At 38.6% G+C, this 22,542-nt stretch overlaps 4 protein-coding genes across 8 annotated transcripts; 1 reads left to right on the forward strand and 3 right to left on the reverse strand.

Annotated features, from left to right (window-relative positions):
* The first annotated feature begins 857 nt into the window (after positions 1-857).
* LOC125213343 (lipoxygenase 6, chloroplastic-like) lies at positions 858-4,543 on the forward strand. The gene is made up of 9 exons (XM_048113833.2): positions 858-1,306; positions 1,402-1,664; positions 1,741-1,978; positions 2,057-2,377; positions 2,458-2,543; positions 2,624-2,731; positions 2,806-3,104; positions 3,180-3,446; positions 3,518-4,543. Exons 1-9 carry the CDS (start codon positions 946-948, stop codon positions 4,275-4,277), a joined length of 2,703 nt encoding a protein of 900 aa, XP_047969790.2. The 5' UTR covers positions 858-945; the 3' UTR covers positions 4,278-4,543.
* On the reverse strand, positions 4,436-7,555 carry LOC125213344 (4-coumarate--CoA ligase-like 9). The gene is made up of 6 exons (XM_048113834.2): positions 6,455-7,555; positions 5,318-5,507; positions 5,086-5,231; positions 4,929-4,996; positions 4,748-4,850; positions 4,436-4,666 (listed from the first exon to the last, which is right to left on the reverse strand). The coding sequence occupies exons 1-6, from the start codon at positions 7,460-7,462 to the stop codon at positions 4,544-4,546; spliced, it is 1,638 nt and encodes a 545-aa protein (XP_047969791.1). The 5' UTR covers positions 7,463-7,555; the 3' UTR covers positions 4,436-4,543.
* Positions 7,556-9,875: 2,320 nt separating this feature from the next.
* LOC125215211 (cyclin-dependent kinase G-2-like) lies at positions 9,876-16,307 on the reverse strand. 5 transcript variants are annotated; one of them, XR_007175231.2, is made up of 9 exons: positions 14,058-16,307; positions 13,505-13,640; positions 13,316-13,404; positions 13,015-13,126; positions 12,823-12,929; positions 12,590-12,739; positions 12,403-12,524; positions 12,146-12,224; positions 9,876-11,230 (listed from the first exon to the last, which is right to left on the reverse strand). XR_007175231.2 is itself a non-coding variant. In XM_048116562.2 (6 exons), the coding sequence occupies exons 1-6, from the start codon at positions 15,749-15,751 to the stop codon at positions 12,640-12,642; spliced, it is 2,238 nt and encodes a 745-aa protein (XP_047972519.2). In that variant the 5' UTR covers positions 15,752-16,307; the 3' UTR covers positions 12,272-12,639. The 5 variants fall into 5 exon arrangements, 3 of the variants coding, with proteins under 3 accessions (XP_047972519.2, XP_047972521.2, XP_088923138.1); XR_007175222.2 differs by having other exon boundaries at positions 12,403-12,739; XM_048116562.2 differs by lacking the exons at positions 9,876-11,230; positions 12,146-12,224 and having other exon boundaries at positions 12,272-12,739.
* A 2,557-nt stretch (positions 16,308-18,864) lies between these two features.
* LOC125211067 (Remorin family protein) lies at positions 18,865-21,808 on the reverse strand. The gene is made up of 4 exons (XM_048110751.2): positions 21,664-21,808; positions 19,549-20,413; positions 19,257-19,338; positions 18,865-19,175 (listed from the first exon to the last, which is right to left on the reverse strand). The coding sequence occupies exons 2-4, from the start codon at positions 20,301-20,303 to the stop codon at positions 18,960-18,962; spliced, it is 1,053 nt and encodes a 350-aa protein (XP_047966708.2). The 5' UTR covers positions 20,304-20,413; positions 21,664-21,808; the 3' UTR covers positions 18,865-18,959.
* Positions 21,809-22,542: the final 734 nt, after the last annotated feature.

Here is a 22,542-nt window from a genome sequence, read left to right on the forward strand (position 1 = left end):
AATGTTGCATTAGTGTGAGCTTTGAAAAGTCGTTGAAGCCATCTATCCATACTACTAATTAGACTTTATCGCGTTAGTGCGCTATGTACCAAATGTTGAAATGAATGAGATATTTTCTTTCATTCAGTATTGTCGAGTAGCATGAGATTTGTTCAACAATTTATATTGCGTTAAATGGTTAAGAATTCAATCTCTGTCTTTAGATATAAAGAACAAACTTAATTCTATGGTTAACTGTAACAACTGACCCAGACAAGAGACAACTAATCCAACGATAAATATTCTTGGTTTAAAGATTAAAAAAAAAGATATTTGCATAGCTATTAAAATATATTTAATCCCCTTATTTCATCCCTAAATTTAGTTGGAAATATGAATAAAATGAATTTCATATAGTTGAAAATTTTGCTAAATAAAAATGGTGCCATTTATTGAATTAACTTTATGAGCCAAAAATTTAGCATTAGTATTTGTCAAATCCCTTTCTCATCTTTTCTTTCTTGTTATACGCACTATTCCATCATAAAACGGTATCTATATCTTCACATCATAAATTACAAAAATATATATATATATATATATATATATATATATATATATATATATATATATAAAAATACACCCATGTTCAAAATTTATTAGTGAAATTTCTAATTTTACAAATTCAAATTTGATCCAAGTAATCAAAGCAATTGTATATATGAATGTTAACATCGTACTCTCAAGTAATTAATGTTTGTCGGTATCTAATCTAGCTGCAACCTTTCCATAACCACACAATCCCACCAAATTGAAATAAAAAATGACTCCCAAACTCAAACAAATAAAATATGACTAATGAAAACAATAGTTTACTTTCTTCAATAAATGGCAATATATTAAACATGCCCATGTTTGCAATATAATTACTCACCATGCTCCTCACATTTTCACCATTCTTGAAAGATGCTTACAGCTCAGGCCAGCCCCACCACTCTCCGGCCGAGGGAGCCCTTCCCCGCGTCCGCGCACCAGCTCAGGCTGGCCGGGAAGCCCTCCACCCTGCCCGTGCTACGGAGGCCGGTGATAAGGGCTGTCATCAGCAGTGGAGACAGCAAAACAGGAGTGGAAAAGGCAGCAGAGAAGGCTGTGGAGAGTGATGTGTCATCTGCAAAAAGTGGAGGTGTGAGTGTGAGAGCAGTGATCAGAATTAGGAAGAAGATGAAGGAGAGGCTGCTTGAGAAGATTGAGGATCAGTGGGATTCTTTCCTCAATGGGATTGGGAGAGGGATCTCTCTTCAACTCATCAGCCAAGAAGCTCATCTTGGTATATATAGTTCTTGATGATTCCTCCTCTCTTTCTTTTCTTGTTAAATGCAGCTCTGTTGACTTTTTTTGTTCCAACACAAATGGTCTTCTTAGGCAAGAGTGATGAGACTTTTGTGAGGGGATGGTTGCCAAGATTGTCAGACAATCCTTATGTGGTGGAGTATGGAGCTGACATGGTGGTGCCGAGTGATTTTGGGCAGCCGGGAGCGGTTGTTGTGACGAATTTCCATGAGAAAGAGGTGTTCTTGATGGAGATTGTGGTTCATGGATTCAAAGAGCCTATATTCTTCGCGGCCGATACATGGATTCATTCGAGAAACGACAATCCTGAGAGTCGAATCATATTCAAGAATCAGGTATGCAGCTTGACTTGTCATTGTTGTTTAGGAGATTTGACTTATAGTAACTCTTTGTGGTGGCATGGTGGCACAGGCTTACCTTCCGTCTGAGACGCCACCCGGGCTGAAGAATATCCGGAACGAGGAGCTGTTGAGAGTTCGTGGCAATGGAAAAGGAGTGAGGAAGCTGCACGAGAGGATATACGATTATGCTGTGTACAATGATTTGGGTAGTCCTGATAAGGATGAGGAGCTAGCCAGGCCGGTTCTGGGTGGTGAGGAGAGGCCGTATCCTAGGCGTTGTCGGACTGGTAGACGTCCCTCTTTAACAGGTATGTGTTGTTTGCCTGTTTTTGATATCTATCAGTATCATTGACCTCTCCAGCTTATGCCTGAGACCTTTTCATCAGATCCCGATACAGAGAGTCGAATCGAGAAGCCTGATCCGGTGTATGTTCCTCGTGATGAGACGTTTGAGGAGGTTAAGCAGAGCACATTTTCAGCTGGAAGGCTGAAGGCTGTGCTCCACAACCTGATACCATTGATCGTTTCCACGTTGGCTGATTCGGACATCCCATTCACAAACTTCTCCGACATAGATGATCTGTATAACGATGATATTCTGCTGCCAAAAGGAGCCAAAAAGACTCACCTCCTTGCCAATCTGATGGATCAAGTGTTGAATGTTGGTGACAATCTGCTGAAATACGAAATACCAGCCATTATTAGGCGTAAGCACCGAGTCTCCACAGCTACACGCTTGCTTAATTTGTTTGCTTAATCTTGATAGATATACCCTTTTTTCTCTCAGGTGACAGGTTTTCATGGCTAAGGGATAATGAGTTCGCCCGTCAGACTTTAGCCGGGGTGAATCCTGTTAATATCGAGCTACTAAAGGTATCGTTGTTGGTTGAGAACTTGAGATAGGATATATTGTCAATGGCTATAAATGGAGACTCACTGCATTTTGATTTCAGGAGCTTCCCATTTTAAGCAAACTTGATCCTGAAATATACGGCCCTCCGGAATCTGCAATCACGAAGGAAATCATCGCCAGAGAGCTCAACGGAATCAGTGTTGAAGATGTAAGTCACAAAAAGGATTAATCATAACCAAATCATAACAAGGAAACTGACAATGTCTCATGATGCATTCACAGGCAATAGAAAAGAAGAAGCTGTTTATAATTGACTATCATGACTTGCTGTTACCGTTCATTGAGAAGATGAATGAGTTGCCTGATAGAAAAGCTTATGCTTCCAGAACCGTGTTCTTTTTCGATGATGGCATCCTCAGGCCAATTGTCATCGAGCTATCACTCCCACCAACGTCTTCATCTAAGAGGAACAAGAAAATATACACTCATGGTCACGGTGCCACCACTAGCTGGATCTGGAAGCTGGCGAAAGCTCACGTTTGCTCCAATGACGCGGGCGCTCACCAGCTCGTGAACCACTGGTAGGACTGCACTTCATTTTGTTGATATAACATGTCAGCATATATATCAAGACAAGATAATGAATTCCTTTTCAGGTTGAGGACTCATGCCTGCACGGAACCTTATATAATCGCGACAAATAGGCAGCTAAGTGCAATGCACCCGATCTACAAACTACTGCACCCGCATATGCGCTACACCATGGAAATCAATGCTCTTGCAAGGCAAAGTTTGATAAACGGAGGTGGAGTCATAGAGGCTTGTTTCAGCCCTGGAAAGTACGCCATGGAGATAAGCTCGGCTGCCTATGAGAGCTTGTGGCGGTTTGACAGGGAAGCATTACCTGCGGATTTACTTCACAGGTAGAAATTTTCTCCAAAAACCATGAACTCATTCAGACACCTTTCCTGATTAGAGCACATTTCGTCTGCAGGGGGATGGCGGTTGAGGATCCCACCGCGCCTGGTGGTGTAAAACTTCTTATAGAAGATTATCCATATGCTGCAGACGCGCTTCTCATATGGGCTGCGATACAGGAATTGGTGGAATCTTACGTCGAGCACTATTACTCTGAGCCAAATTCGATCTCATCTGATGTGGAGCTTCAGGCCTGGTGGGACGAGATAAAGAACGTGGGGCATCATGACAAGAGAAACGAAACGTGGTGGCCTAACCTCAATACACAAGACGACTTATCAAGCATACTTACAACCATGATTTGGACTGCTTCTGGTCAGCACGCAGCTATTAACTTCGGGCAGTATCCGTTTGGGGGATACGTACCTAACCGCCCAACTCTCATGAGGAAACTAATCCCTCAACCAGGTGACCATGAGTATGAGAATTTCCTTCACAACCCGGAATACACATTCTTGACCTCGTTGCCCACGCAACTCCAGGCAACAAAGGTTATGGCTGTCCAAGACAGCCTATCAACACATTCTCCAGATGAAGAGTATCTGCATCAGTTGGATCAGATTCATAGGCTTTCCTCTAATGATCCTCTGGTTCAAAAGTTTTTCGAAAATTTCTCTGTGGCGTTAGAAGAGGTAGAACGGATCATCAATCTACGGAACAAGAACATAGAACTGACAAACAGAACTGGTGCTGGCGTTCCTCCGTATGAATTGCTTCTACCGACTTCACCTCCTGGCGTTACTGGTCGTGGTATTCCCAACAGCATCTCCATCTGACTTCGTGGTCACCCTTTGTGCTCTAGGGAAAGCCTGTAGTCATTGTTAGAGAGTGTCTATTTCTGCATCTATCAGAATAGTAGATAAAACATGGTTATGCATTCAGCTTTATCAATCAAGGAATATATATTCCTTGGCTGCTATTCCTTCACTCATCATTTAAACATCAAATGCTCTCTGTGCATAGATTATGAACTCAATGTATTGCATCGTTGTGAATGTTACAATAATAGAATGCATTTCAACCGAGACAATGGTTTCCAATATTACAACTTTGAAGCTACATGTGTTGCTAGCTTCACTAATTCCTTTCTCAAGATTTTTCCTGCGGCGTTCTTTGGTATAGTATCTGTGAAGAAGACGCGTCTAATTTTTTTATACGGCGCCACCTAGAATCAAAACACACTCCAGTGAGAAATCAAATCGACAAATGGTTATTGTAAAAAGTGTGGATGACTGTTTTCACTTACCTTTTGTGCTACAAAATCCATGATCAACGACTCATTTATCGTGCTTCCCGGCTCTCTAACCACGAAGGCTGCAGGTATTTGGCCTGCATCCTCATCAGGATACCTGCAAAGTGTATTTTGGTGAAACAAAAGAAGCCAATACTCTTCACATAGGAAGATCAGTTCGTGTTCGTTTGCTTACGGGATCACAGCTGCATCAACAATGGCTGGATGTGAAAGCAGCAGATCTTCCAGTTCTGCTGGAGCAACCTGCTTGTTACATTAGCCATTATATGATGAGCAAAAGAATTTTGAAATATGAATGTGACTAATCGAATAATTTAAGATGCAGATATAACCTGGTAGCCATTGTATTTAATCAAATCCTTCAATCTCTCAACATAGAACAGGAGTCCATTTTCGTCGAAAAAGCAAATATCACCAGTTCTCAGCCATCCATCTGAATCAACCGTTGCCGCAGTTGCTTCTTTATCGCCCACATACCCTGCAGCAAGCCAATGGATTCTTGATCCTGAGAAATCTTACTTCAACTACATAAAGTGAGGAGAGACAGAGAGATATGGAAGGTGCCTTTCATGACTATGGGGCCTCTTATCCAGAGCTCCCCTGACCTAAGAGGCGGCAAACTGTCGCCGGTGAGAGGATCAATTATTCTGGCCTGGCAGTTAGAGACGAGACGGCCGTTGGAACCTTTCACTTCACTTTCAAAGCCTCCTGATGGTCGAGCGACTCCTGCACTTGTTTCTGTAAGCCCATAGGCCTGCAATCACCATTAATATGTTACTGCTTTTGTTCGCAAAAAAAAAGTGCCACATTTTTGGCATTTTTAGTACGTCCGAGATTAAAAGTCTCATTTACTTTTTTCCCATTTTTAGCAAGTGAACCTCACACAAAGCAACCACTTATAGTATTTTATTATAAACTACACTCTTCTTGCCATTTTGGTCCATCCCACGAAATTAGTTCACTTCTATTTTCAGAAAGTGTTTGAACATTACACTATTAATAGTCTTAGGTTTTACTCCCTTCGTCCCATATAATCTGTCCCATCTCACTTTTTACTAGTTTTGGTAGTGGACTTCATATTCAACTAACACATTCTTACTCACATTTTATTATAAAACTAATATGTAAAAGTAGGACTCACATTCCACTAACTTTTTCAATTCAATTTTCATTATATTTCTTAAAATCCGTGCCCGGTTAAAGTGGGACAACTTATATGGGACGGAGGGAGTACTATTTACTAGCACTATTTCAACTTTTTTTCGTTCTTTCTTTCCCTCTCTCATTTTACAAAATTTTGCATTAAAACTCGTGTAATCCCAAAATCTCTATTTTGAGGGTCAGAAAAGTAGTCCATAAAAGTGAAACTCAAATCAAAAGGTAATTTTAAATCTCAGATGACAGGACTATAAGACTATAGTAACGTCAAATTAACAGTAAAATATGATGGCGCCAAAATTTGTAGTACTATAGTAGGAGTACATTCTAAATATAGAACAGAATCGTGTAATATTGAAGATTGATGAATCCGAAGTAGATTACACCTTGAACCTTTTGTAATCACACATTTTTGCGGACACTTATTATCAATAAGTAGTTATAATTAAGATATAATCAAAGAGTTAATTGGGAGATTAATCAGAATTATAATCATTAAACAGTTCGCACCATGCGGACGTGCAAAAATTTATGGTTACGAACCTGAATGAGTGATATATTGGAAAACTTGGCCTTAAACCTCTCAATAACTGCACTCGCCACCGGAGCTCCGCCGCTCATCACCACCTCTAACGACCTCAATTCGTACTTCTCCACCACCGCACTCTTCACCATCGCCACCACCACCGGCGGCGCCACCGCCAGATGCGTCACGCCGAACTCCTCCACCGCTCCAAAAACCGTCTCCAGATCCAATCTCCTCCCTCGCCGGCTCTCCGCCGCCGCCACCACGAGGCTCCCGCCCAGCGCCACCTCCCTGAGGCACATCGTGAATCCGTACACGTGGAAGAACGGCACCACGCACAGCGTGACCGGAGGCGAAGCCCTAGGCGCGCGAATCGCGCGCGCGCCGGCGATCACGGCGATCAGGTTGCGATGCGTCAATTCGACCCCCTTCACCCTCCCCGTGGTGCCGGAGGAGTAGAGAATCGCCGCCGTGTCGTCGGGGAACACCTCCGGCGGGTCGAATTTCGCGGCGGAGGGGAGAAATAGGGCTTCGAACTCCGGAGAGTCGAGCAGCACCGTCCCCTCGCGCAGCGGCGGAACCCTAGCGGCGGAGGCGGAGGTGGCGAAGGCGATTGACGGTCTGGTGAGGCGGATCTGGTGGGAGATGTCGGAGTCGGAGGAGAGGGGGTTGGAAGGGGAGACGATGGCGCCGAGGGAGAGGAGGGAGAGGTGGAGGAGGGGAATGTGGATTGAGTTGGTGGAGAGGATGAATGCGACGTCGTTTTTGCGGATGTTAAATTTGAGACGGAGATTGGAGGCTAGGGATTCGACGAGGAGGGGGAGGTGCGAAAGGGGGATGCGGCGGGAGGTGGCGGCGTCGATGAGGGCGGCGGCGGGGGAGGGGGAGGAGGAGAGGAGGGAGAAGATGTAGCGCGGGAGAGGGGAAGGGGGGATGGAGATGGAGGGGCGGAGGCTGTGGAAGATTTTGGTTTGGGGAGAGAAGCCGCTGTTTGGATCAATCGTTGAGTTTGAAGCTGCCGCCATTGATTCTGGTTTCAAGCTTTTTTGCTGGTGATTATTTAAATTTGATGAAAAATTGTTTAAATTATCTCATTATTAGCTTACTGTACTTGTATATTAGGAGTAGTTAGGTAGTACTCCTATTAATTTATTCTTTCTGAATCATGTGTTTTTTTTTATTTTAATACGCCCATTGAAGAATCATTTTCATGTTATTCAGCTTATCAGCTGTTGATACTTTTTGTTTTTTCCTTGCTTTATTCTCACTTGATCAAACTTGTTTAGGCATTTTCATATATCCTTTTCCATTTGGAATGATTTTACTCACTATACCCTTGTTTAGGCATTTTCATATATCCTTTTCCATTTGGAATGATTTTACTCACTATACCCACTCCATGAGTGGGTAATACTCAAAGGTAAAAAGGTTCAAGTTTCGATTCATCAAACGAAAATCCATCGGGCCCTTTACAGTTGACGGGAAAGTAAAGTTGACAAGGAAAATGATTCCTAGGAAAATGATTTCCGGGAATATGATTCCTAGGAAAATGATTTCCGGGAATATGATTCCTAGTAACTTTATTTTCCTATGTTTGAAAAATATCAAGATTTTAAATTTATATTTAATTTAAACACCAAACTAAAAATATAATTATTATTTTTTATTTATAAAAATAATATAAAATTCTTAATAAATTATTAATTACGAATAATAATAATTATATTATTATATTTTATTATTACAATGGATAGTTTAAATATGGATTATCCATCGTAGTATACAATAATATATATAATTATAATTTGAAATATTATATTCATTTATTATAATAATAATTATTAACATTATAACTATAATATTTACGGATGTTATAAGTGAATAAATTTCATAAATGAAAATTGCACTATGACTTTATTGATTAATTATTAATTTATAAAAATAATTATTATTACTCCCTCCGTCCAAAAAAAATAGAGCAATTGGTATATGATACGAGTTTTAATGTAGAATTGGTAAAGTAAGATAGAAGAAAAAAAAGTGAGTGAGAAGTAGTGTTAGTGGAATGATGTGTAGGGTTATTATTTGTTAAAATTTTCCAAATGGATGTGCTCTATTTTTTGTGACGGCCAAAAATGGCAAATGTGTTCTATTTTTTGTGGACGGAGGGAGTATTTATTATACGATTTATATTATATAATTATATTTTAATTATTTAATAAAATATTTATTATTATTATGAATTATTATAAAATAAATTATAACTATGATAATTTTTATCATAGTTATTTATTATACTGAAATTAAGTAGTATGATTTATAATTTTAAATTATTTTTAAAACATTCTAATTAATAATAATAATAATAATAATATACTATATTGTATTAAATATGTAAGAATCCTAAAATTGAGAAAAGAATAACTAAGAAAAGCTAAGATTCGGAATCCTGGAAAGTTGTACTAACTTTCCTTGTTCTCGGATTCTGATTATTTTTCCAATTTGATTAAAAATCGAAACAAACACAGGAATTTAAAATTTAAGGAATCAGATTACTTTCCCAGACAAAATCCAGACAACCAAATATGGCCCATCAATGTAAAGTGATAGACCTCAAGGTCAAAATTTTCCATATAAATGCATTAATTAGTTAGTTAGTCACTATGGCATATTCATGATGTTAAAAAACAAGGGTTTTAAACAATGCCTGTCCATACTGGGTTTAGAGTGGACTTACTTTGGTGCCCCTTTTCATCATTTAATTTTTGATATATTTTAGTTATTAGATCTGCCAAATTTTCATTAGTATTTGATACTTTCCCCGTCTGCCATTAAGAGTCTCATTTATGGGCAGCATGGGTTTTAAGAAATGTTAAGAAAAGTGAATGGAAAAAAAATTAGTGAAATAGAGGTCTCACTTAAATAAAATATGAGTAGAATGAGTTAGTGAAATGTGTGACCCTATTACCATTTATGGTAAAAATTAACCGGATCTCCTATTCGCACACGTACTAAAATGAAAAAATAGGACTCCTATTCGCTAACGGAGGGAGTAATTGTTTAGCTTGTCTTTGATGGCATGACTATCGGGTATGCCCGAGAGTATGATGTACTCTACACGTTATTGATATTCAATTTATTTAATTATAAAAAAGATGTTAAAAACATTAATTAAAGAAATCATAGTAGTAATTTGTACGGGACCCTGTCTTACAACATTGGGTGCTGCGCACAAGAAATGCTCTCTTGTGACAATTGGATTGTTCACATAGTTAGGCCGGCTAATTATATACTGTAACTAAATAAAATCCAAATATTCTTAGTATTTTTTCTATAAAAGTATATAATTCAACTGTAGTGGGAATGACAAAAATAGACGGAAGAGAGATTTCCTAAAACAGAGGGAACATATAATCATATGACAGGAGAAATCTGTGGTGACGAAATCAATTTCAAATTGCTCGTTGTTGAGTATTATCAATTGACAAATTAAGTTCCAACAATTATCATATAAAAAAGCAGAGAATCCAGTTTCATCGAGAACCAATATTGGTATAGAAGAAACAAAAAGAGAGAGAGGGAGAGGGACGCAACACCGAGAGAAAGGAGTAAAAGGTCACGAAAAACGGCCACTACAGTCCCCCAGCTTGCAGCATAATCTGCTACTTCTTTCAAGTTCAGTCTCTCCCACCGGTGAACTTTTGTCACATAAATGTGAAATGACTACAAATAGCTGTACAAAGGTCAAGTTATCAAAAAGTAGACCAAACTTCCGTTACCAACTGACAAGCAGGATGAAGAGTTCATCGCCTCACCTTTGGTTTATAAGCCTGTGTAACTTTTTACTTGTCGACAGTAAATACTGCGATTATTAGCAATCCATTTAACTCAGCAGGAACCCAATAGCTCTAAAATTAGTTCCCTTCTGCACTATGTATATCAAGCACATAAAAGTGATCTATTCCTATGCAGTTCAGAGCAACTAAACATTGGAAAGAAGACATTATTTACCTTGTTACGTGATATACGATTTTACTACCTGATGAATCATGTGTTTAGGGTGGATGACAATTCAGATGTTCAAAGGTTAAGAACTTAGTAACTATATGGTCAACATTGTTAAGTGGCAAAAGCATATCCATAATAATTTATCCGGACAACACAGACACAGGAACTAGATTAATCGATAACAAGTTAGTACTGGCTTATCTGTAAAGCACAAAACCTTGATACCTGCATCCCCAACTTAGAGAGGACTAGAATACCTGCCACAATAGGCATGTATGGCCACTGTTAATGGAAAGTACAATCCAATAGGTTAATGGTAATCAGAAACAACTTCCTCCAAGTTAACCCAACCCGGCTGCTAAATAAACTCAATCACAGATTCAGTCATCGACATGAATAAAAATGTATTAGAGTCTATAACCATAACCAAAAAGAAAATGGTGTTAACAATCAAAGCTGATAAGAACTAGCTGCAAAACATATGATCTTTCCTACTAACAGCTATGCTGGAGAAAAGAAACAATAAATAGTATTTATGCTCATCAGTCACAGGCAAATTGACTGCTTAAAATTAAATTGCTGGAAGGATACTTTTTTCTGCTGGTGTCGGTAAGGATAAATCATAGAACCGCCGAGGTGCATAATAGTAGCTTAGATAATTTAATAGAATAATAAAGTTGTTGTGTACCTCTAGAGCTTCAGTACAAGCGTATGACACAAAATAATTTTGACATTTTAGAGGGCCAACCTACGTAACTGAATTCACGGGCGTGCTTGCTTGAATACTGCAGTCACATTTCAGATGAATGTCATAAAGGGTCAAATGTAAATGTCACACACTATTGGTGCTACAGAGTGGGGCAAGATAAGTTAAATATTCTGAATAAGGAACAAAAATAAGGAAAAAGATACGTCAATATTAGGTGTAAAAATAGGTTATGCAAGACAGCCGGGTATCCTTACAGCAATGACCGATAAAATGTCCAAATTTGAAGATAAAAATTTTGTAAACAATCATATAGATTTAACTTGGAAGGAACACAAATCCCTTATATTGATGGTACAATGGGCATGCATGTGAAGATTATGAATAATATAAACTTGTAATACGCAGAGACAAAATTCTTCGGAAACAAAAGAACCATGATAATTAGTCAAGGAAAACTTAATCAACTTATCCACTGACAATAGATTTTGAACCTCAAAATATAGTTCCAATCCTTGTGCCCACCAGCACATGAACTGATAATATCCACTAGCAAGAAGTCAAGAACATAGAAAACCACCAATAAGGAAAAGACTAAGACAATTATAGCACCTGATTTCAGACTGCTGCAACAAACAAGCATCTCTAAGCAGAAAGGGTTAGCTATGGCCATTTCAGACTATTCGGTAGTCAAAATAATTATATATTCCGAAAAAAAAAATCCATGCAATTTATTAGTACAGGACTGTGACCTAAGAAGCATCAAGAACACAAATAAGCAAAAATATTAAAGAGGAAGCATGTTAGTGCGAGCTGTTCTTTCTCCTCTTAGTGTTATAAGCATGCTCCATAGCATCAGATGTAACACATTAACGAGCAGTTAATCTACAGGTGGTAATATCATACAAGATCCAAGATGGGATAACACCATTGCACGTGTATAAACCAAATTCCAATCCTCAATTACATCCATATAATTGGTTCTAATATTTACCTCCAGAGTGGTAAACTTGGGGTCAAATTCTTCGGCAATGAAAAGCTAAGAATCTCCCATCCACTTTACATCACCACCTCTTGCAAACAGAATACAAAAAGTAAAATGGATAGCACACTAAGAGTGTAGACATAAACCATAGCTTTGTTATTCAGAATCAATTTCAAGAAAACTGTTCACAAGGATCAATACAAAATATGTTACATGTAGTGATTAACCAAAAACAGTTTCATCAAGGGAAGCGCCTTATGCCACACCTTTTTGGGTAAGCACCAAAGCTGGATCCAAATTGTCAGCCAACCCCAATAAGAAAATCCAGCCTGCAACATAGGATTGACAAGTACAGGCCAGACAGTTTCCCCACTACTGGATCATGTGCCTGATAAAAAACAGCACGAGTGATAGTCTCACAATCAATGTTTGCAACTCCCTTTTTGCTCTCACCTCAATCATGTCCGTCTATGGCAGAACCCAAACTAATAATAAAATGGAAGCTATTGGCCAAATAAACCACCAGTTCCTAGTTCCCCTTGTTTTTCCTTCCTCTTCAGCTCCTCTAGTGGGTCTGGACTCTTCATTACTCTTCTCATGCGCCTGATCATATTGAAAACTATCAACAATAATAGAAATTCTTACAGAAAATTGTCCATGAAATTGTAGAAGAGATAAGAAAATACCTGTCTTGTGCATGTTGAGCAGGAAAAGTAGGCATAAATTCCTTAGACTTAGGTAACGGGACTTCACGAAACCATTCATGGTTGAGAGCAGCATCAGCAGTTATCCTCTGCACAGTACCCATTTTCAGTTCAGACAATAGAAGCAGGAGAGGAAGATCACATAAATAAAATGAATGAACAGATTGAAGATACCTTCTCGGGGTCATAAGTTAGAAGCTTGTTCAAAAGGTCAAATCCAGTATCAGATAGTACAGGTGTCCCTGTAAAAGATGTCGCAGGAAATTTCTTGCGCAAAAGGTTGTACCTGAAATATATGTAGAAACTGGTCAGAAGCAACAAAATATTATAGTCAACTGACACACAGTGTCACCAAGAAGCACGAAAGCCAGCCAGATTCACCCAAAGCTGGACGCCTGGGAAAAAGTGAAGAAGAAAACATAAATTTTGAGACCAATTTTTGTAACAATTGAATATAATAGATACGAACACTTACTTGTGCTTGGCGAAGTTCACCTTCGCACCAGGGAGGTCAGAAAGCCCAGGCCATATTGTCTCATTGGGAGTTCCAAGAATCTTGAATATCTGTAGGCATGACCACCAATTAGAACAATTGCAAAGAATATAATCAATGATTTGTATGAAACACTGCCTAGCGGTGGATAAACCATCAGAATTTATTTACCTTGTCAAGCTGCTCAACCTCTGACTTCCCATTGAACAAAGGTTCTTTTGACAGTAGCTCAGCCATTATACACCCTAACGACCACATATCAATTGCCGTGGAGTATTGTTTTGCTCCTAATAGAAGTTCTGGTGCCCTGAAAGATAACATTATGAATCATTAATTACTTTGTGAGGACGAAGCAGAACTGTGGATGCAACTCATTGAAACATCAGATATACTAATATAATCTTTTGGTTGGCATCAATAATACCATAGCGGACAGCCACAAGTAGATGAGTAGATTATCAAACAACTTTCACAACCACAGACCAATTAGTTGTAATCAAACCATATAAAAGCGATAAAGGACTTTAAAAAATGGCACAAGAACACAAGTCACCAATGCTATTGTGGTAAAAGAGAATTGTGCGAGGGCAAGCTCCTATACAGAATGGTAAAGAAGCTGCTTTAGTCACAAAGCTCATAAGTATATGAAAATTTGTGCATAAATAAATGTACCTACATATAAGATAGCAGAGAACTAGAATCTTGTAGAAGCATAAAGACTCACCTGTACCACAAAGTCACGACCAGGGAAGTATATGGTTTCAGAGGACTTCCATATTGACGGGCCAGTCCAAAGTCACAGATCTTCAAATCACCACAGTTATTCAAAAGAAGATTTGAAGTTTTCAGATCACGGTGCAGAACCCAATTATCATGAAGATACTTGATCCCCTCTAAAAGCTGAAGCATCAGGCATTTAACCTCACTTTGACTATAAGGTTGTTTCATTGTCTCCATCAATCCTTTGAGGTCATGTTCCATGTACTCCATGACCATATATATACTGTCAAGGTTGCTCCCTACAACAACTTCTTTAACATCCACAATGGATGGGTGATGAATAGAGAGAAGAATATTTATTTCTCTAAGAGAAGTCAAAGGAAACCCTTCTCTCTCCCTATCCATCTTGACCTTCTTCAGAGCCACAACTTCTCCAGTTTTCTTGTCCTTGGCTCTGAAAACAATCCCATATGTTCCTTCATCAATCCTATTCAGTCGTTCAAACTCATCAACACTTCTGCAACCATGAAGCATATTGAAGCTCCTCTGTGGAGGATGGACTTGCTCTGGTGTGCCATGAGAGCCAACATCATCATCTGATTCGGTGCCAGAATGGCTAGCATCACTAAAAACAATATTTTGATCATCATCTACTTCCGTGTAGTCATTCTTATCAATGGTGTCATTGTAACTATCTCTACTGGAAGACCTTACACGTTCATCTGAACCCAATGACCATACCTTTGTTCCTTCAGAACATTCTCCAAGCCCAGGACTAATTGACTTCCTTCCTACTTTTGCTTCAGCTGATTCAGATTCAGACTTCCTCTTCGTCTTCCAGCTGTCTTCATAATCAGAAATCTCACCTTCGTCAGATGGCGACTCAGCATCATTTGCCCATCGGGATGATGTTATAGTCCGTGGCACATAGTCATTTTCATCATTTGTCTCTGCTATCATGTCATTGACCCTGTCTTCTTCTTTGGGTAATGAAGAATCTATCATGCCAGGCAATTCTGACACGTAAGGCAGTGAATCAATGTCTGAAGGTGGGCCCCCAGAAACATGAACACCATTGTCTTGAACCAGTGAAGTTTGTTCCACATCATCATGTATAGAGTTAGACTTAAGGGGAACAGGCAAAGGAGGAGGTGGTGGTAGTGGCGGCAAGTTACTACTTTCCAACACTTTCGTGCTTCTGACTGATCGAGTGGCATCCTTATCATCTCTGTCCCAAACAATTGGGGAAAACTTCCTCTTCTTATTTTGAATAGGTGACAACTGTCTCTGATTATCCAATATTGTAACATCTGTTTCTTTATTGCATTGAATTTCAGCCTCAGTAGCACCATCAGATCCATCACTAGACAGTTCCCCGGGCTCTCGATCCACAGGGCGAACTGCATACCCACACCTCCTAGGCCCGCCACCACTACTTCCTGAATCACTCCTGCTAGAAGTAGAGCGATGTCCACCATTCCTCATCTCCCTTTCTCCAACACCTCTTCGCCTGACCCTATCTCGATACTCGAGACTGTCTCGACCACGGATCTGACCCCTATCAAAATCTCGACTACCTTTCCTGCCCCGCTCATATTCTCCATTTAAAGAGCCAATTTCCTTCCTCGTTGTTCCATAATCTGTCTCACGGTCTCTGAATTCATTGTCTCTATAACCCCCGTGCCTTCCAGCGGCCATGATTCTGATTAAGAATCCGCTAGAATGCACAAAAAAAAGAACCTAGACCTGACAGAAGTCCCCTAAAATTGAGTTTGTAAGCTAATTTTCCCCGATTCACCCAGGCCCGATCAATCCAAATTTCTTCAAATTGAGCAAGGAAACAAAAACCTAATTTGCACGAAGCAAATCGATCCAATGTTCCCTCTCCTCGGATTCCGCAATCGGAATTCGAAATTAGGATTCGATGCAGCGGGAACTAGAAAATAGCAAATCAGACAACGCACAACCAAACGAATTCCTCCTTTCTACTTCCCGACTCAGAAGAAAACTGAAGGACAATAGAATCAAACAAAATCGGAAAACGGATACAGAACCCTAAAAAACAATCAGCGCGCGATCTCTTCAATCTATCCTCTACCGTGTGCTAAATCAGAATTGGAAAGGCTTACCGGTGAAGATTGCGAAGGAAATTATAGAGAGAGAAAGCGCGTGGTGGCGGCGTATGGTGGTAGAAGATGATAAGATGCAATGAGTGAGCAACGGAGGATAGACAAATTGCGACGGCGTTAAAAGTTAAAACAGAACCTAAATTATTGGGCTTTCCATCTATTTAAACGTGAATTTGGCCACTAGATATTTCCATGAGTTATGGTAACTTTCTTTTTATAATGTGTGCTCTATACCATGATTTATTTTTTTTGTTTTGATTTTTATTAGATGCGATTTCTAATCAGGACATTAGTTACCATAAAGTTCTTTTTTAACTTTTACAATTGATATTTTATTCTTTCAACAAAAATGTTCTCTATCATTTTTCCAAATGTGGTGATAATATTCGTATAAATTAGTCTTACATATCTATAAAAAAACATCCACCATGGCTTTAGGCATAGGCTAGTCACTCTCTCTCTGCCACGTCATCATTTTAATCAAATACTAGCCTAAGGCCAGCCACATGCTAACCGCAATAAAAATAATTCAAAAACAACTACAATTACGGAATTAAATTTACGAGACATATACGGAAAAATTCATTCATTTCATTTAAATAAAAAAAAGTACATAGATAAAAAAGTACATAATAATAATATAAAAAAAACCGGGCTTCCACACACGAGCCCCGCCTCTCTCTACCCTCATCCTCCTCATCGCCGTCCTCGCCGCCGTTGCCGCTGCCACCCGGGACCTCCACATCGGTGGCATCTGAGCCCCCATCTGTGCCCTCGCGGCATCCAAATCGCCCCGCATGCTCTCGAGCATCGAGTGAAGAAACTTTTTCTCCGTGGGGTTAGTTGCGGCCCTCCAATCTTGGAAGACCTTGTACATCTGTTCCCGCGTTTTTTGACGCGAGAATAAGGTGTACGCGGGTGGGTGGGGTGCCGACTGGAAATGAAACTAAAATCGCGTATATATAGTGGTTGAAAAAATTTCAAAAAATAAAAAATAAAAAATTGCGCTGGCAGATCGCGAGCCTGCAATGGCGGACAGCGCTCGCAAATCGGCGTGCGCTCGCCTATTTTCTCGCCGAAAAGGCGCTGGCCGATTCCAATGGTTCAGCTAGCCGACCGGCTAGCGACAAGTCTCGAATGAATTGTCCGAATTCACAACGGTATAATTGAATCTATTGCGTGATCAGCCTCGTACAAGCTTGATAAACATATGAATTAGTCGAATCCATACTGAATTTGTCAAACATGTATGCAAAGATTTGATGATCATGAACTCAATTATTCTTATCGTATTATCAAACAAAAGTTACGAAAAAGCAATAAATTTTATTTTAAGAAATTGTAGTAGAAATTTTCTTTCAAATTATAGTACTATAAATTTTGATTCGAAAAAAATTGTTAGGTGCACGATTTAAATAACTGAATTGTGGAGTATTACAAGAAAATAACAATTCAAATTTCAAAGCCTAGAAGCTAAAGCAAATAAATAAAGCATTTCGTTGAATCGAATCAAAGTTCTGTCCACGATAGACCATCCATGGAAGTGCAATGCAAGTCAATAATTCATACTACGTTGGGACTCATTCAATTTTGAGGATGCTCGTTATAATATGGTCTTTAGCGGTGAACCCACAAAATCAACTATAATTTGATCTCCAAGCTAAGGCAGTGGCGGCATGAGCTCATGGGAATATGCATTAATGACGATGCTGGTCGTTGATGTCATAGTTTTCATGAAGTAGTGAGAGAGGGTTTGTTGTAAATTTTATTTTTTCTAAATTTCGCAACTTACTAGTAGTTTTAATTATTTTCTAAGTTCATATCTATCAAATTTTGATTTACTTTTTTGTCTTTATGCCAATCAAGTTTAATGGTTTTTATTTTCGTAGGTTTACTCAAATTGTGTTGAATACTTATTCATTCAATATAATCGATCCAAATTCGGTTAAATTTGGATTGATTATATATTTTTAATATTTAAATATTAAATTTGATCCAGCATAATGTTATTATCAATTTCACGTTTACAAAATATACTATATTTAATCAATTCATAAGAAGACTCAATAATCAAACCTCATAGCAAATAAATTTGGAAACATCTAAAAGGTAATGATTTCCATATAAATAAAGAGATTTACAAAACAAAACTCAATAAATAAATTTTTAAAAAATCCAACATTGAAAATGAAAATCTGCAGCCCAGCCCTTAAATTTTATTTTTGAGCCCACTATTCCCAACGATTAAAAAGGCCTATATACAAAATATGTAAGCACTCCAATATTTATTTCTCTTTCTCGCATTTCCCGTTCTACGTCTATGGTCCATTACCAGCCATGACCAACACACCGTTTCTATATTCCCACGCCAGCGACCTTCATATTCACTGTGTCCAACCACACAAATTCCGTTTTCTAGATGTGCTGTTGCACCCAAATAAGATCCTATGTTCCAACTCAATCACTACTATATTTTCTAGATATTTACTACTCATATAATCTTGTTTTACATTTATTACAAAACGTCATTTTTTACAAAATTATATACCCGTTTATTTCGAATTATCATTTTAAACCTAAATTGGACTGACGAAGTAAGCTAATTGTGCTAAAATTTAACTAAACTACCAAACACTGAAATTGCCAAAAATAAAAATAAAAATCATACACCAAACCACAACATATTGAACTTGGTGCAATATCCATAGAAAACAGACAGTTTTATAGTATTAAGTACACTTTTTATAGTGCCAAGTACATACAAATGGTGACTTGTGCTACCAGCACAACGAAGGCAGCTTGAACGTGAACGAGAACGAAGACGGGAGATGTCCCGTCCTCCTTATATAGTCCGCCCGTTGAGAAGTCTTCACGGCCTTCTCGTTCAAATCTGCCTCAGCATTGGCACGTTTATCCTCCGCTATCCTTCGAGTTGCTGCCAACTTGTTTGTGCACTTCTCCTGTGCTCGAGACTTCAGCCTCTCGGCTTTCACCTAAACACGAAGTTTGCCAATTCGTTAGACACTACACTACAAGAGCGTAAAAGGAACACGAACAATTTGAGAGGATGTTACCTCGACTTTCCTCATCTGCATTTCGGCTTTCCTCTTCTGATGATTTTCCCATGCTTGAATCTTCACTTCTTCCCGTTTGAACCTATACCGCACAAGCATTAGAAAATGAGCAAGTCGTCTACTTTGGGTAAAACGAGCAATTAAAAATAGCAACTTTTGAAACAACACGAGCTTTAACGCACCTCATTAGAGAGAAAAAAGTTTCTAAAGTAGAAAGTGCATAATTTTAAAAGACGGACTAAAATGGAAATAGTTGTTATTTTTAAAGGACAGAGAGAGTACTTTTATCTACCTTGCCATGTATTTGGCACGTTCGGCCTCATCCCAAGCCGCTGCTCGGGTTTCCAGAGGATTCGTCTTACTAGACTGATCATCCGTTTTATTTTCCAGCACGTCCACGCCATCAAGCCCTTCTCCTCTCCTGTCAACGGGAGATGCAACGGGCTGGCCATTCTCAACCGCCATCACCCCATTCTGGCCCCTGGCCGGAGTCGAGGTCCCTGAAGAAACAGGGCTTCTTGCAGCCGGGGTGGTGGCCCTGATCGGGGTGGCTGTCCTAGACGGCTCCTGGCTCGCCATGGGCGTCATCTCGGTCCCCATATCCCTCACACAAATCGACCTAACGACCGATTTGCAACTACTAGCAGGCCTATTGATCCTCCACACAGACTCATCACAGTCCACATTCTTCGTCTCCACATCAAACTGATCAACGCCACTCGAGGCGTTCGCCCCCTCCTCGTCCTCCTCATCCTCGCTCGGGTAGTCCTTCTTGGGAACGGGAGGGGCTATCAGTCTCCGGTCATCGGCATTGGAGTTCCGTGGAGAGGCCTTGGTGGGATTCTTCTCCCCTCTGGAGAGATTGACGAGCCACTTCTGGGCGTCGTCCCATTTCGATGGAGTGGGCTTTCCTAAGGACGTTCGATGATGGTGGGAAGCGCTACGAGTGAGTGTGAGGCCGTTGCTCTTGAACTCGAAGCTCATACAACTAGCACCACCAGCTGCAGCTTCTTGTGTCAAGCACCCTTTATCCTCTATGGATCTCATCACTTACTTCTTACACCTCTCTCTCAATCTTAAATCCTCCGAAAATCTTTCATGTTTTTCTTGATGTCAATTTCAAGAAAGTAAACCAGAAATCAGGATGAATATCTGCACTGTATTTTGAGTAAACAACAATCCAATTAGAGACCAAAATTCATGCCAAAAATGAAGCAAAAACAGACAACAATCCATTAGAAAAATACCAACTTGAAAGATAAATGTGAATAACACATCAACATCAAGACAGAGATCTCTCTTTTAATCTCAAATGCAGTAAAGATTGAATTTTTGGTGGGTTTGAGTAAACAACAATCCGATCACACAAAAGTCCACTACAAAAATGCCAATTTGAAAGATAAATCTGAAATCATAACACACCAAAAAACAAGGCACAAGGCTCGCCCTTTCAATCTCAAATGCACAACAACACAGCAAAGACTCAATTTTTGGGGGGTTTTGAGTAAATAAAAGACCATTACTCATAACTACTGCACACAACATCTGATAAAAATACCAACTTGATGTCAATTTCAAGATTTATGTAAAATAAAACCCCATTTCCATGATGACAAGTTCAAGAAAATGATCCAGATCTCAGGATGAATATCTGCAATGTGTTTTGAGTAAATAACAAGGAAACATAGACAATAACCCATTATAATACCAACTTGAAAGATGAAAACACAAAACACCAAAAGCAAGGCACACAGATAGCTCAACTCAATCAATCTCAAATGCACAACAACAGAGAGTAAAGATTCAATTTTTTTTTTCTGTTATGAGTAAAAATAATCACATTATTCACAGCTAATTACTTCACATCACACCTGAGAAAAATACTAACTTGATAATCCCGTCAGAAAAAAATCTTGCCAAAATACAAGACAACAATCTATTGAAAAAAATACCAACTTGAAAATTAAATCTAGAATTATAACACACCAAAATGAAAATGAAGGCACATAACTCAACTCTTTAAACTCAAATGCACAAAAACACAGTAAAGATTCAATTTTATTTTTTTTGAGAAAAATATAATCTCATTATCCATACCTACTACTTCACACACACACACAGAAATTTCAAGATTTATGTAAACTCAAACTTAGAGCAACTCAAAGAAATTTCAAGATTGATGTAAAATCAAACCCCAACTTGGAAGATAAATCTGAAATCATAAACACACCCAATCAAGGCACATGGCTCAGCTCTTACAATCTCAAATGCACAAAAACACAGTAAAGATTCAATTTTTGTTTTTGTTTTGAGTAAATATAATCACATTATTCACAACTAATTACTCCACAAAGCATAAAAATGAACATTAATATTCTCCCAAAATCAGTTTAGGAAAACCACATACATTTAATTTCTGGTTGAAGGAGTGAGCACAATCAAATGGTGCAGAGAATGAAGGCCTCGAAAGCATGAAGAGTTAAGAGATGGACCGACTAGTTTATGAAAACTAGCATTATTTTAATGATATTTGCATATTTTATTGCATGGTGAAGTAGTAAAAAGGATACCAGGCAAAAAGCAGTAAAAAATGCATAGATTGTTGTACAACTTTGGAATCTTGGGAAGAGGTCTCAGTGTCGCCATCAACTCGTAAATAATTATATTTAATTGTTTTTCATTTCTTTCACATTATCAACACTCAAGACCAAAGATTCAAGAGTGAATTACATGTTTAGGACCTATACTTATCACGATGCATGTTTGCGGTCCTTATACTTACAAAATATCATTTGCTGTCCCTATACTTGTATTTATACACGTTTTAAGGTTCTTTTCTTTTTTTTGACATTTTAGGACAAAAATACCCCCAAATAAATGAAGGACAAATTTATATACTATTTTCTCTCCTTTTTCTTTCTTCTTCATTTTTTCTCTTTCTTCTTTCTGTAAATGACTTGTAAAATTAAAAGAAAAATTGAGATGAGACAAGACATATTTGAAGAAGGAAATTAGACAAATCAAAAGTTCAGCTAAGAAATTTATTTTACATTATTTTGTTAGAATTGCGAAGAGAAATTTTTGATGTGAGAAAAGGAAATAAGATTAACAAATCCATAATTTTAGTTCTAATTTTATTATAGACAAAGGAAAAAGAAAGAAGGAGGATGAAAGAGAGAAAATAGTGTACAAATTTTTTCTTTGGGGGTATTTTCGTCCAAAAAAAGATTAAAAAGCGAAAAGAACCTTAAAACGTGCATAAGTATAAGTATAAGGACCGCAGATG

Source organism: Salvia hispanica, chromosome 3, assembly GCF_029641045.1.
Source record: "Salvia hispanica isolate PSC_SH4W2 chromosome 3, Shi_PSC_v1, whole genome shotgun sequence".
In the NCBI taxonomy this organism is placed as follows: Eukaryota; Viridiplantae; Streptophyta; class Magnoliopsida; order Lamiales; family Lamiaceae; genus Salvia; species Salvia hispanica.